This window comes from Amia ocellicauda, chromosome 1, assembly GCF_036373705.1.
Source record: "Amia ocellicauda isolate fAmiCal2 chromosome 1, fAmiCal2.hap1, whole genome shotgun sequence".
Taxonomy (NCBI): domain Eukaryota; kingdom Metazoa; phylum Chordata; class Actinopteri; order Amiiformes; family Amiidae; genus Amia; species Amia ocellicauda.
The window spans coordinates 17,203,934-17,220,079 of record NC_089850.1 but is presented as its reverse complement, the minus strand read 5'-3'; the positions used below and the strand labels follow the sequence as shown (position 1 = coordinate 17,220,079).

At 41.7% G+C, this 16,146-nt stretch overlaps 1 protein-coding gene across 3 annotated transcripts in view; it reads left to right on the top strand.

The window, feature by feature from the left end:
* Positions 1-16,146, top strand: part of LOC136720763 (serine/threonine-protein kinase MRCK alpha) — a 110,103-nt gene that overhangs the window by 53,278 nt on the left and 40,679 nt on the right. For all 3 annotated transcript variants that reach the window (XM_066697398.1, XM_066697399.1, XM_066697397.1), the window contains exon 5: positions 1,462-1,610. In XM_066697398.1, the coding sequence (XP_066553495.1) occupies positions 1,462-1,610 (149 nt within the window). The remainder of the gene's footprint in view (positions 1-1,461; positions 1,611-16,146) is intronic.

Below are 16,146 nucleotides of genomic sequence, written 5' to 3'. Positions count from 1 at the left end.
AAATGGATCACAAATGAATCCAGAATCCTATTAAATAAATGATTTTGCTCACATTTGATTCTATTTTCCAATGAGAATAATATAATTCAGTTGTGTACCGTTTTTAAAGGATTATAAAAACATGTGTTTTGCATATTGTGTATGATCCACATGTACATGTAGGTAGTGGACAAAATAATAGAAACACCAATGTAAAGTCACTTAATATGACCAAGTCAATCAACTCATGCCTGGTTGATGGAGATGGAAAATGCCATCTCAGGTGTCATTCCAGAATATCCCATAAATGTCATCTAATGACTGAGAAGGACATGACATATGGATAACATCAGTGTCAAGCTCATCAAAACATCAGGCAACCACATGTGCTCTGGATGAGGGCATGGTCATCCTGGAAGACAGCCCTACCAGCAGGAAAGAAATGTTGCACCATAGGATGAAGATCATTCAGTACCATTAAGTAGTGATTAGCATTGACCTTGCTTTCTGAGGTAATGAATGCAGCCAAACTGTGCCAGGACAATGTGCCCCACAACATTATGGACCCACCAGAACCCTTCACTGCTGGAAACAAGTACTCAGGGCTGTTTAGTTGTTTAGGTTGGTGCCACATGTGCACTCATCTGTCACTGGAGTGAAGGATGATTCATCTGACCACATCACATTTCTCCACAGCTCCACATTTCCTGTGGTTTTTACACCACTAGACTCCCAAACCATGCATTGCCAAGGTGTGATGATGCTTTGTGCTCTGCAATGTATTTTTGATTACATCACAGGCTGACATTTGCAGTAAAATGATCTGCAGTGACTCGCCTGTTTTGCCACACACTTTGAATGACTGCACAGATATCACAATCCTGAAGTTTGTACTTCTGCCCACTGCTGCCCTTTGCTCATGATGTCTTTCCCTCGGAGTTCCATGCTGACATCACCTCAGACATCCTTACTCAAGAAGCATCTACTAGTTGAGCTGTCTTGGACACTGAAACTCCTGCCGAACGCACCCCAACATTCACCCCTTTTTCACTGAGTCACAGGTCTCCTGCCATCATTATAGCCATAATAATGGGTGACCAGGCCTGTCCATCATTTTTATACATATCCAAAGCATGCTGGGTATATGTTTTTTAACTTGGTTATACTTGGTGTCCCTTTTTTACTCTTGTTTCAATTTTTCTGTTCACTACCTGTAGTTGCATTATCCAATTTGTAACCTACAGAATCCATGTCAACCTGTCATACTGCAGTTTCTTTTTCTAGTTGCAAAGAGATTTGTTTTGATTTTTGATGGGGGCACTCTCACTCAAACATGCGTATTTCTGGCAACACTACATCATTTTATATTTCCTAATGCTTTAGGACACATTTTTCAGTGATTGCCCCTGTTGTTGCCTGTTCACAGCCTGTGTGTTGTATGCATGTGACCCCATTCTTCACACCGGTCTCTTCTTCTCACAGTATCTTGTTATGGATTACTACGTGGGCGGAGACCTGCTGACGCTGCTCAGTAAATTTGAAGACCGGCTGCCCGAGGAGATGGCACGCTTCTACCTGGCAGAAATGGTTCTAGCAATTGATTCTGTGCATCAGCTACACTACGTTCACAGGTTATTTTTCTTCTTCTTACTATTATGATTCTTACTCTTGTTCTTGTTTTCATTGTGGTTATCGCTTGTCATTGTTTTACCTGTTTATAGACAAGGCCAGATATGGACACTGCAGAGTAGTAAAGCACTCATTCTGGCCTACTTGGTTTCATAATCGCGTTGAAGGTGGTGGTTTTTGTATTCTTCATATTTGTCTGTGTATGAATGGGTTTGGTAGAGCTATGGTTTCTCCCAGGTGCACAAGAGGTCTAAGTGAGCATCTTTTGCATATTTTGTTGTGGTTGTTGGGATTCTTTTCTGATATTCATTTTCAAAGTGCTCTGATGGAAAGCTAGAGAAAAGGGAGTTTCCTGAGTGAGGGAGCCTTCGCATGCCTGTTTTGGCCAGTGTGTGGCCCATTGTGACACACTATTCCTGTCACCAGCTTCATAAACGAGGGCCTAAGACTGGCTTTGGGGGTAGCTGGTGGGATACTGTTGTATGGATGGAGGAAGGGAAGAGCTTTGACGATGCCCCAGTGCTAGGCTTCCTGTGGGGGAGTATTCCTCCATTTGCTTTGCCGAACACCCTGGGAGGAGCAGGGGTGGGGCCAGTGTTTTTGTAGATCTGCTCCAACTCCAGCAGCTGCTGTCTAGATGCTGCCGGGAGCCCCAAACTGGACTCAGGCTGAGAAGTTCACTTTAATCGGCATATCCTGTGTATCCTCATTCCTGGATTTGTTTATTTAAATATTTGTTCTTAAATAAATACACACAAACAACATTTCTTAACTGTTCGGTATGTTAATGTTGATGCCTCCCTGTACTGATTGTCTAAGATCTGAAATACTTCTGCTAATGATAGAATGTAGTTTGAAAGTTTGCTTTTGTCCTGGAGCATTCTGGGTAGGATCCGCACCGAAGTGGTGTCTGTGGTATATTCATAAAGGTTATGCTAGGGAGATTTGTTTTCAGACATTAACTGTTAATGTCCAAGATGATTTTTTTTTCCTCCAGAACAGTTTAGTGAGTGAAATTCAAATCCAGGCACTTGGCCCATATCTTTGGAGGCTTGTCACGCCTTGTGACTTGTGCAGCCCCAAACAGTTAATCTCTGATTTATGTTCATGTGTAGATTAGATTACATCTCTGCAAGAACTAACAATCATGCTTTACCTGAATTGTTTTTGCACAGCCCAGTGCTATGCATGTAGTTCAGATGAGTTAAACTGTCAGCTTGGCGAGGTGTGGGTCCTCTTTAGGGAGAATGGTTGGGATGCAGAGGTCCAGAAATAACAGCGGACAGAGGAATGCCTGGCACGTCGATGCCGATGAACAGCACTGACATTCCTTTCTCTCTGCCTCTGTTCTGTTTTGCATGGCAAGTGAGCCCGTTAAACCCTGACTCTGAAAACCTGCTGCGTCAGTTAAGACCTCTAGATGTCCGGGGTCTGTTTTCAGCATCAGTCAGATCTGTGCGCAACGAGAAGGTTCCAGGTGAAAATGGCAGGACTGCATTGGGTCTGTCCAGCTCAGTTTAGAGTCGCCCTACTGCTTTTTAGTAGCCGACACGCTTTGGGACAAGGTGGGAGCTATCCTCAAACTAAAACATTACAAAAATAAGTAATTTGCACTATTTAGGCAGCATTAGGATATCTGTATCTTAATATGAATAAACATATTACTATTAAACATTTGTGTGAAACATATTTAGTAATATAATCAATTTAATTTAATTTAATTCTTAATGGAAAACATGACATGCCAAACAGGCTTGAAGTCGGGTGAAGGCAGCAGTCTACTTGCAAGGCCAAGCTCATTTTCATGATGCTACTCGGCTGATCTTTAAGGAAAATGAAACCACTGTAAACCACAACAGTTTTATCAGTGGTTCCCAAACTGTGGGGCGCCCCCCTGGCAGGGCACAATTCCCTTTATAGGGGGGTGCGGGGAAAGAGCTGTACGGTTAAAAAGTCAAGACGAGACACAAGAAATTCCCGAGGGGATCTGACAACTGTAGATTCCCCCCCACTGAAATCGCATTGAATAAACTGATATCTTTTGCATCGACCTATCTCTGTGAAATGACTTTTTCTACACTTACACACATTAAAAACAAGCTGTACTGTCGCGACTCAGAAGAGTGGATTCTTCCATCTCCAGTCATGGCCAATCAGAATAGAGGATTGTCAGGTAGCAGTGTCTGTGAAAGCCGCTAATTGGTAGTTTCAGATCAAAATACACAGCAGTTTATATGAGGTGATAATTACAGTAAAATAAATACATAAGAATAACTTGCAGCTCCAAAATGTCATCGAATGGGAAACGAGCTCGTCACGACTCTCTGCTGCAATATCTTGGAAACGCAGTAACAAAAAATAAATTAAATGCGAAATAATGCAATGTTACAATTTTAGCAATTGCAAGAAGTTCTGTATTTTATTTTAAAATTCTCATCTAACACAACAACTTTATTAAATACATTCGGAAAAATACCTGTGCCTTCAAGTTCCAGTGAAAACAAAATATATAGCAATAGCTGGCTGTGTGTGTTTTAATAATATTAGATTGTTTGTTGCTTCTCTTTCCTTTTCTGTCATTGCTAGTGTCGCAGAAGGGTTGTTTGGCTTTTAGGTGGGTTAACATACCAGCTTTGCACCCATGGTGTAATGCTGTAGCTAAAGCTGAATATGTTTCTGTGTATATTCCCATCCTGTCAGTGTGTCCCATTGACTGGTCCAGACATGTAGGATCCAGTCTGGGCCAACTCTGCCAGGATTGGCTGGGCTCAGAGTTGGCTCGGGTCCATCAGCCCCCTGCAGCTAACCAGGCACCTGTCATCTCTGCAATGTTGTCACTGAGATTTGTATTATTCCTCCTTCGCAATTGGCAATTGTATGGTTTCCCATTTGGGGGGTTTCAATACTGGCAAAGTGTGTGGCACACGAGTCTGGTGGTGCTCCTTCCCTGAGATTTGTAGCGCCCTTCCCCCATATCAGGCCAACTAATGAAAACCCACCTCTGCAGCTTATTCCTGTTGTACCCGTTTGATTATTGCCATGACTCTTAAGTATATTCATGCCAAGGGTGCTGTCTCAAGGCAATATTGATTTCAGGATTGATTGTTTTGCAAATGGCCTCGCAAGACTCGGGTCGATCAAAGATGTCATTTGCATTGTGACACTAAAGACGTTGAATATTTTTGGAGGCTGACTTTTTTTTTTTCAATTATTGTTTGTGTGTGTTAGCTTGTTTTCACTTGCCTCCAAATTGTGTCCCTTTTGTGCCATCTGGAAAGATTGGCCTTGATGATTGCAGCTGAAGGATCTCCATTGAGGGCTGTCAGTTGTGAAGGAATAATTAGTTTGGGACCAACGCCAAAGCCGAGACATCATTCAATACATTAAACGGCTACATGCCACTACAATTGCACTTGTATGCTACTGCAAAATTACATTAATAAGCCTGCCACAGGGAGCCTCTTCAGCCATTAATGAGGTTTATTTTCAAATACGTACAGCGGGGTCATCTGAGGTAAACATCCTAGGTGGATGCAGTAAATTGGATTCTCATGTAGAGGGAAAACATCCAAGAGAACAGGCATGCTTTCTATTTTATGAATGATTTAATAATCCATTCAAACAGTCTGTGACAGTGTAGGAGCTGTTCACGCTACGGAGGACAGAATAATACACTGTTTCATCAGATTTTCTCTGCAGATATTATGATTTAATCTTTCGTGGCGGAATTATGAAGAAAACAAGACTTTCTAGGTATTTTATCGACACCTAATAAAATGTTTCTTTATTCTTATTTGGTTGTTTTTCTTGTTATATACCATTGGTTTAAAGGTGGGCTGGTTAGCATCAGCATATGTGGTCTTAATACATCAAATGAGCAGCTGTATTGTTATATAGACTGAAATATATACACAACTATTACAGTGGTACGTATGCGTTTCTTTCATACCACCCCAAAAGAACTGAGCTGCTTTATTCGTTTTCCCTTCGTGTCCTATTTTGCCCACTACAGCAGCATCAGGAGGTTTTGGAGACGGACATAACTTTCCAGCAGGCAGGCTCACAAAAGTGTGTTAGTCAGCCTTCCTGCCACGATGTGCTCATTTATTCCTCAGACGGTGGTGTGAGGTATCTTTACAATTCCTCTCTCAAGTCGTCCTTATTTGTCAGCAGGATGACGCCGGGGCTTTGAAAAGGCAGGAGACTAGAAAAGGATTCGGGGAATGAGACTCCTTTTGCAAAATGGCAGTGCGTAGTGGTAAGAGCTCAGAGGACGCATGAAAACTGCAGCTGTGAGCCTCGGTTTGTTTGTTGCAAGCCGTGCGTCAGCTGGAATGAAGGAATGCTGTCCTTTTAAATGGTAGTTTACAGAAGACCCCATGAGAAAGAATCAAAATTACACTGAGATCATGGAGGGGAGTATACATTCGCACAGTAATAAATGTGTGCATCTAGAAGAATATAATTTTTCTTTTCAATTTCAGTTTGGATTGGATGTGAGCCAGAATTTGTGCTTTCAGTCAGTATTTATAGAGTTTTTGTTTTGTTTAGTTTTTTCCTCCTCATTTCTCCACAGTTTCTATTTGGTTTGTCAGACTAAACTAGGAATCAATGCATTGGCAATTGACTAGTAGGATATGTTTTCGATATGTGGTTTGTTGTAGAGCCATTAATCACAGTACAGAGTGTTTGAAGCTAACCACATCAAAGAGGCTGCACTCTGATTGCCAAGTTTAGCACACTGTAGCGCCTTGAACTCCACGGTGCGCTGCGCAGACACTGGGCCGGAGTGGCACCTTGAGATGGATTGTCAGTGTGATTTGGGCACTGGAGTGAAGCAGCAATGACTGGCATGGCAGCCACAAGGAAGGAGCGGTTTGTGTGGTTAGAGACCACAATGAGTAGCCTCCCACGGACTAGCATGTTGACTCATTTCAGGCATCACTACCTGCAGGCCTACGGTAGGAATTGCATTAAAGCAGCACGTGGATTCATTTTACTTTGATACCACAGGGCCTTTTTTTCTCCCTGTTTTTCTCCCTGTATGGTGCCACTGTTCTTCCCTGTAAGCACATCACCAAGTTGAAGTAATAACCGATCCTACACACACAATCCTGGTTAAGCAAAGTGAATGCTGTGATTGAGTGTCTTTAACAGCAAGCTTCACTTAAATCTCAATAAGGCTGAGCAGCTCGTTTGTGTTTGAATGATGCTAATTTTTGTCTGTGGGTTTTCACCTGCTATTTTGTGTTTTTTTTTTTTTTTTTTTTTTTTCCCCATTAATTGCTGCCGCAGTGACTGTGTAGAAAAAGGAGTTGCCTCCCCCCGAGCTCCAGAGAAATTGTGAACAATTCCTAAAAATGTGACCCCAGACTGGAGTCTTAACTTCCTTACTGGATTTTTATTTTTTTATATTATATATTGTTCGGAATCTGCAAATTATATATTATTTCACACCGCTCCGTTTCCCGATTCTGTGTTTGGAAAACGATCGGCCCCCAGACAGCTGTTTTAGCCACAGAACTCATCCAGAAATGATATTTCTAGAAGCTGAATGTGGTCCAGGTTTGAGGTTATGAAACAGCAGTGTGTGTTGGTTGAAATCCTTTTTTATGTCAGTGTGAGCATCCCTGCTTTCCCATAGCTTCAAAACTTTGGAATGTGCTGAACCTATTAAGTTGGGAAACCGTAGTGGTGTGTTTTTTCACAGCATGAACCGCGGTCATGAGTCACAATATTGGCATCTTAAATAGAGAGGAATTACCACTGAAATTTGAAATGATGATGATATTAGGAATGGTGCAGCAATAGTGGTCGGGTATATTGTATAGTTTAGGAAATTTAAGAGTGAAGGTCCAAAAAACACTCCTGTGAAATGATTCTGTGCAGCAAGTAGAAAGGTCATGCAGTTTCACTGAGAACTTGCATGAATAACCTGTTTAGCTTTTTGTGTGAGCAATGAATTATGTTTCTTTAAATGTTTTATTGATGTTGAAAACATGAGCTCCGTTTGGAGTGAATTCTGAAACAAATGTCATTTAGTTATGGTTTCATCCACCTCAAAACTTCTTGTCACTCTGCTTTGTTCCTTGATGGGATCACAGAATACACATCGCTTTGCAGAGCTACCAGAGTTATAACATATATCGTGAAACATAACAGACTCAAAAGCTATATTCTGAACCAGAGCAAAGATATACAAGAGCTCACACCATTCCTTTTAGCAGCGGCCAAGCTATTGTATAACACCTTCGTATTGATTCAGGTGCAGTTGGCTTGTGTTTTCTTTTGGGGGGGGGGATGGAGAAAAAGCCTCAATGTTCAGGAGTAAAGATGAGAACCTTGATCTTGTCAGCCCTCCCACAGCTTCTTGCAGGTTTAATAAATCTAATTTCCTGTCCTGTGAAGTCCGGTAAATCTGTCACTGGCTTTTCTTGGCACTGGTGGGAAGCTGTGAGGATGATGTTCCAGGACCGGGTTACATCCTGGCATTTAAGGTGCACTTGAGAGTGAAGCATGAAAGTTCATCTCCACATTTATACAGTGGTTTCATACTCTGCCACGTCTGTATTCTGCTTGCTGTCCTGCTTGCTGATTGTGCATCCTGCCCCTCTGCACTATATTGCACGCACACGTGAAAACTGGACATTTGGCAGCCAGGAGCCACTCTAATGAGGTCAACAGTCCTCATATCACTTCTTAGTTAATTGTGGTCTGTCTATTCCGTGATTTATACAGATTCTCTCTCTCAAAAAATAATCGTAATGATATTTGTGGTCTTTTATTGGGGAAGATGGTTAGAAAATTAATGACTTCCAGTTTGTTTCATAACAGAAATCACTAATTGTGTATGGGTCTCTTCTCCTTATGCCTTTATGGCTCCAGAATGTGACACATAATGGGAAACGCATTCAACCCAAAGTTTTTGTTGCCATTGTGACATTTTTCTCAGTGTCTCCACTTACTCAGTTTTCAATTACTCAGTGAAATGGAGTTGATAACGTGTTTGAGTGCAATGCTTTGTATAACCCTAAACCAGTCAACAATCGGATAAGTTCAGATGCAGGCAGCTTCACACGCACTCACTGTTAAGTGGCTGCAATGGCACTGTAGATAGATGGATATAGACTCAGTCTGTGTGTAAATGAATACATACATCGAGTCCCAGATGATTTTAGTTATCATAATAACAGCTATAGCTATAATATAGTATATTTTCATATATAATACAGCTATAATAACAGCCATATTAAGTGTGAGCCTGACTTGGAATAGTGTGTACAGCTCTGAGGCCAAACCAAGGACCCAGCATGACAGGGGCCCGTGTTGTAGTAGCCTCCGTCTTTAGGACATGCCAATAAACCAAAGCCCTGTTAGCCATTATTATCCTTTATATTTGTTTCAAAGACCAGGAATATAATTGCCAAACCAGCAAAACTGTCTGAAACCCAACCAAAATTAATAATGTAGCAGACAAGTGCCATTGGGAAGAAATCATTAGATAATCTTCACCCTCTCGGTATTGTTCTGCTGTTATGAACATGGGCAGTCCTGGAAGTAACTAATAATAATCATCTTGGGTAATACAACCTAAGCTGACCTTCCTGGCACATCAGCTGTGTTTTAAGAAATACTGTCCCTTTCTGAAGGACAGTAGAGGAATACCATTGATTCATTGATGACCGATGACAATTTTTCCCCTGACCGAGGGTTACTGATTTCAGATTTGTTTTTGTTCCCAAAAATTTGTGGCTAGGATGCATTAAACTCTGCAGAGCCCCCGACCCTGGCATTTTCCATGAGAAGGACCTAGCAGATGGTGTTCCCAGATGGACCCCTGCTTTCTCAAAGGAGATTACCGTCTTACTCTCTTACCAGCCTCCCCTCTCAAGGGCCCGTAACACTCATCCAGAGCCGATGACAATCATTAACATGACTTGGCACTCCTGGTGCTCCTACTTCAACCCTATAACGCTGCAGTGTCGAGATGCATCCCTCTGCTCAGGAGTCGGCACAATCTAAAAGGCTAAGCTCAGTCATGTGTCCCCCCTTCTTTGGAAAAACTAAAGTGTAATTGATTTATCATGGACTACTGGGAATTTCTACCCTGGGGGAATGGAGAGACCTGTTTTGTAATGATCCAATCCAAGGGAAGAGTTGTGTTAAGATTAAGGATCTGAATGGGAGCTTAGAGCTTTGAGGGGAGGGTTCCGACCATCAGTGTTAAAGGGGTCTCCAGTGAAGAGAAGCCAGGGCCACTTTAAAGACAGCTATCAAAAAAACAAAAGAATATGTATTGCTCCAAAACAAATAGGTGATCTCTTTCTTAAAGTTGGAGAAACTGGTCTGGATTTGTCAAAGAGGGTTGAGCTCTAAAATCCCTTTGTGTCCCTTCCTTTAATTAATCTACAGTGAAACATCTAAAAGCCAAACCCATTTCAAAGCAAGCTTATTTAATCAAGAAACATTTTGCCATGTTTCGTGTACCCAGTGAAACGCATCAGTGGCCCAACGTGCCACAGGGTCTCTAGATAATCATATCCTTTTCTGAACATTAGAAGGAAACCCTTTGTCTTCAGACACTGTAGTGCAAATGTATAATGGCTTTCTTGAGACTCCACATGCAACACATTTGACTCCATGAGATCATGCTCTCAGCCCTGCTGTTGGCCAGTGTTCGTGCTTATGTGAGGAATTCTTGGGGAGGGAAAAAAAACAAAAAACGGGAGCGCTTTGGGCCCAGTGCCACATCTCTGTAAACGGAGTGGAGACCGATAAGGGCGCTGGGAGATGGCATGGGCTGCCTGGACAGACACAGGCCTTAATAGGAAATCTCCTGGTCTCGCAGGGACTCTGGGGGGCTGGCCCACCCGTTCTAACAGACTAATCTCGCTTAATGCTTTTTACAAAAAAAAAAAAAAAAAAGGGGGGGGGTGGAGCAGGGCAGACAATTTGGCAAGCCAGGGCTCTTGTTTATTTAATTGCGCACTTGGTTATTGTCAGGGCTGCAGTTTTATAGCCGCAGCCTTGTGCCTTCCATGAAAAACTAATTAAAACCAAAACAAACGTATAGTGTGTGTTGCACAGGGAAGCTTGTGACAAGATGATACTCATTTTGAGGGGATTCAACCTTTTTACAGGTTTTACTTTAAGTATAGTGAATAGTTTTTCATCAGCATAACTGCCTGCTCAGTTCATTTGGTTGCCTACCATTTCCCTAGCTCTCGCAAACCCAGTGTAATTATTAATCCAGAAGGAGCAAAGCACAGAAATGCCGACTTTGTCAACACGATGCCCGCAATTCCACTTCCTCCGAACTTGACAAACCGGAATAAAACATGTATTGCTTCATTTGGATTTTGTAGCCACGTTGGTTTAGTCATTAATGACTCATTTGTCACTGTGATGAGTGATTTGTCCCCTCCCTTTCAACTGTCTTAATGGCAGCTTAACACCACTGTTGACTCGGCACAATCCAAAAGCTGATTTTGTAGCCTCCCAAAATGTGCATTGTACCTATTAATGTACTATTAATTTGTACATCTTTTACTTTCTGTGGATGAAAGGTCCCAAAAGATGATGGATTTCCACATTCTGGAATCAGTGTTACCTATTCCAAAAAGTTTACAAGAAATTAAAGTGGATTCATTGTGTAGTGTGGGGAGCCATTCTGTGTTTGACACTACACAAGGTGACGTGCACAGGGTAGCGCTGGTTTTGTTTGTGCACACCGGCCCCGCAGTGTTGCTGTGCGTGAAATTAACTTTTGGAAGGTGTTCATTTATTTATGGACCGGGACCCGCGGCCAGGGAAACCAGTTACAGAGTTCCGTTTCACTGAACCTAATGTGAAGGGAGGGGAGGGCAGTCGTTTTGGTCTTTGAGCCTATTTTTAGCAGCCTAATGATTATCAGTTCACAATCCCTGAGTGGAGCTGACAAAGCCACAGGACAGCAAGAGCAGCTGTCCATGCCTGAAATGAAATGCATCCCAGACAGCAGTTCACAGCTGGTCCAGAGAAGCCTCCCCCTAGACCAAGAATGCTAGTAAGGCCAAACTACGAAAGACGCACGACTGTGTATGACTGCGTGAGCAAGCGAGTGTGTGTGTGTGTGTGTGACTGTGTGAGCGAGCGAGTGTGTGACTGTGTGTGTGTGTGATTGTGTGTGTGTGTGCTTCAACCAATTCTGGAAGTGTACATAGCCCCATTTGCCTCTGGCCAACATTGCTTTTGAACACGGATTCATACTATACAGCACAGTCTCATTAATTGGGTATTAATTATGTTCAAACATGATAAGAATTTCATTTATTTGCGTAATTCTAAAATAAGGTCTAAGAGAAAAATGATATAATGAGTTGGGCGGTTTTTCAGTATTAAGTAGATATTGCATGTTTAATTAAGTATTGCACGGCAAATTGTAGTCCAGTGGGATCTGTGGTTTTGTATTGTACTTCTTTTGAAAGGGAGGTTCACTCTTGAGTCTGTAAATAGAAGGGTCATAGATGCAAAGAAACAACGCAATGTTTTTCTAGGCATACAGTTGCATCCTCATGGCTAGACCTGTTCTGTTGACCCAGTGTAACTAGATTCAACTCACTCATGAACAGTTAAACAACGAACACGCTCTCCGAAAGCCAAGCATTTTTGTTAAGTAAAGTGCATTGGGAAATCATGGCTGACCTACATTAGAGACACTGTGGACTGGATGTTGCACAAAGACATGGAGCAGCAATAGGCAAATGGGTCAGGCTCCCATCATACGTTTTGTTTAAAAACCTGAAACGCAATACCTTTAACAGGAAGACGTTTCTAGATTCACCGACATAGTAGAAATTGATATAATCTTACTGCTCTGGCCGATTGCCGAAGTTTATACCTCAATATGCATAATTTAGATTTTGTTTTAGCTTTGATTATTTGAGAGCCGGACAGTTGGCTGTAATGAATTGGGTAGATCCGGGGATTCAATGGCCTCACATTCTAAACTGCTTCATTTGTGGGCTGTGATACAGCCAGCCTCTCAATAATTGAGTTGGTAGGTAATTATTTCAGTGGCTTAATGCAGCCAGAGACATTTATGACAGTCATACTCCAAAATGAACCGGGAAGCCATGGGCTTGAATGTGTGGATAGTAAATAGTCGGTATCTTCTGTTACTGTGTTTTCCTGCTTTTTTGGCTTGTGGTCGACCGATCTGAAGCTTGAGTCATTGCCCTTGTGTATAAATCAATCTGAAATGAAGACTGCAGCGGTAAGGGAGCAGTCTGCAGGGAAGAGGACTTGTTTTGGGGAATTGATGAGTAGATCTGTGAGGGGAATAGAAAGCAACATGACAACAAAAATGCCTTTTCGGATGCTGGAAGTTGTTATGTCTGTGTGTAAGAAGTAATACTGCTCTGTCCCTTTTGTTGTGGCCTGAATCCCTGCCAGGTTCAAACGGCGGTTTTGATGATAGGATAATTTAATCATTACCTGTCTGGTATAACAGGAGGGAAATAGGTAGCTTATCTATTTCATTTGAATGAAGCTGGCGTGTTTTGCCAAATAACATGATGGATACACCTGCTGTTTGAAGAAGAAAGGAAAAAGAACGAGTGTAGACATGACCTCACAGCCCTGTTCCTTCTTTGTGGAGCGGCTGTGGTCCAGAGGAAGCAGTGCCATCTACAGGTCCGCTAATTAAATTATCTTAATTTTGTAAATATTTGTCCCTGTCTGCTGCAGAGCTGCATATACACATCACTACAGATGTCTCCTTTGCTCTCATTATTGGTTTATAATGGTGATCAGATATGACAACGCATTATTGAACGTAAAGACTTCTTGCATAGTTAATTTGCTGCTTGTTTATGCGATTTCACAAGAGAATTAAACTGGGCTTTAAGAGAAAATCTATTGTCTTCAAGGTGAAGGGTTGAATTCTTAATTTTGCAGTCCCACGGTGAACATTTTGTGTGTCAAGAATGGCTGAAGGTGTAATTGACATTGTTGTGCTAATGCCTTGTTCAGTTCCCACAAATATGAGATATCATCCTCGTAGGCCCAGAAACCTGACTCGGCCGCATCATATTTTACTTCCTAAAACCACCGCAAGCCAGGGAAGCTGAATGTTACAGTTTAGTTTTGCTAGTGGCCTTTCAGTCTATGCACACTTTTATAGATTCCTGGTGAATTCACTGTTACAGACACCAAAGAGAAATGCATTCAAAATACAGGCCTTGTTTGCTACTGTAACTGTTGATAAAATGTTATTGTGGCGTCATTGTGGCGAAGTGGAGCTGCAGCTGTCAACAGCAAGTCATGGGCACAACAGTTTATTTTACTTGGAAGAGAAGTTGAGCCTGTCCTCTACTGCTTACAGTTATTGTCATCTTTTATCTCCCACATAAGATTAAAAGCAGGCTGTTGTTCATTACATGGCTGGCACATCTTTTCTTTTTCCACACGTGATTGATGTCTCAGTTTTGTGTTTTCTTTTGCTTTAAAAGTGTACTGACATTCCGAGGTTTGGGATTAGTGTTGGGATGTTGTCAATAAGTTGTGTGCGTGTGCGTGTATCTGATTGGTCTGTAATTCCAGTCGGGAATAATTAATAACTCGTGATTCGTTTTGCAGGTGGAAACGATTTCTTAAATCACGGTTTGTTTTTCTGAACTGTCAATTTATATTTTAGATGGTTTATCATCGTGCAGGAGCCTTGTAACTCTCAGCAGCATTCACATTTCAACAACACTCACTGTTTTCACAAGCATTCGTGTGCCTCCATGTCTCTCAGTACTCCCATAGAGACCATTAAAACCGATAAAAAGCCAGCGAGCTTAAGCACAATCTACAACACGCAGGTCACTAATGTGAAACACAACTTTCTCCAAATTTGTAGTTTCTAAATTTCTATTAGTATGAGTTCCAGCTTTTGCACAGTGTGGCAGTAAATTCGGCATGTATGTGTGTATTTATGTATGTAATATATATATATAATCTGAGACTGCCCAGAGGGTCCCCAGAAAAGCCTCCTCAAAGTTCACACTCAAGCCGGTTAGTCTCTCATTTACCCAAACATCCTATGTTTAAAGCAGCCACTGCCTTTTATATTTTCTTAGTAAATAAAGATTTATGATTGATTATCTCTTTATTTGTTTTTTAGGTTTTGAAATGTTACTTCCTTGGTTAAAGGGACAATGTTTTGCCACACCAAAAATGTCTGGGAACTACTGGTAAATATAGTATTTATCACTGACAAAGAAAACTTCTAGGATTGCTGTGTGTAAACCACACAGCAATACAGTTCAATATAATCCACAAGGGCCATGTCTGGGTCTAACACAAACTGGAAGGAATAGAAAGGGATCTGAAAAATCCCAAAGAACTGAAGCTTTTGTTTCTCTTCACAATCCACACCAGCCATGATCTTCTACCCTATTTTTGACAATGACTAAAGCTAAAATTTAAATAAAATTAACAATCTTTTTTAAATCACATTTCTAATACATTTAAGGTCCTAGCAGGAAACATTTACAATCACACCTTTTCAGACTGCTGATTAAGCAGGTTTTCTCCTCGGAACCACTTTTCTGTAGCTTTTGGAAAGTTCGAACTTGGAAGGTAAAGCAGGACGGGCTGTTGGTAAGAGCTGAACCGGAGTGTATGTGCTTTTGTAAATCTTGTCTGTTTCATAAACCCATTCTGTTGATTAATTTCAGAAGACACACCAAGCGAGGGTATTCTCTGCCGAGTTGCAATTTGTACCGGTGGATCTTCATGTGAGCTAAATCAGACTAGCTTATGTAGTTATATATGGATTGAGTGTCAACCTGTGCAAGTTTGGACTCCAGGATCTCTTGCTGTCTTGCTCTGTATCTCAGCCCCTGCTCTTCACAACTATATGAGACTGACTTGGGTAGAACAATTCATCTTCAGGTCTAGTACACTGCTGTCTTACATTAAAAGCATTCTGGGAAACGGGAGCAGGCATATGAAATGTATCCCTCAATAAGGGTTTGGCAGAAGTCTGGGGAAACCTGGGGAATATGTCCAGGGGGTTGCTGTGATACTGCCTACATAGTTTACTACTCCGCAGCCTCTGACGTGATTAAAACATTTATCTTCTGTCGTAAGAGGTGATAGAAAGTAATGTAGACCCTGCAAGAATGTGTGCACGCCTCTGTGTGTCTTTGTGTGTCTGTGCATAAGTCTCTCTGTGCCTCTCTGTGTTTTTTTGTGTGTGTGCATGCGTGTGTCCTACATGGATGTATGTCTCTGTGTGGAGGGAGGGTCCTGTATGGAGGGTCCAGCGGGCCACGGCTCTGGAGGGTGTTCCCAGCCCTTGTTGTGCTTGGGCGCATGCCAGACTTGTGGTTTGCTTTTCCTTTTAGATGTGTTTTTATTCTGGGAGTACTGAACAGTTCCCCTGTTCATACGGAATTCTTCCTTTTTTCTTTTTTATCGTCGTCTTATTGAACGGTTTTTATTTTTTGTTCTTGAACGGATGATTTTCTCTCTGTTCTCCTCATACATGCAAGTGTATTAAATCATTCA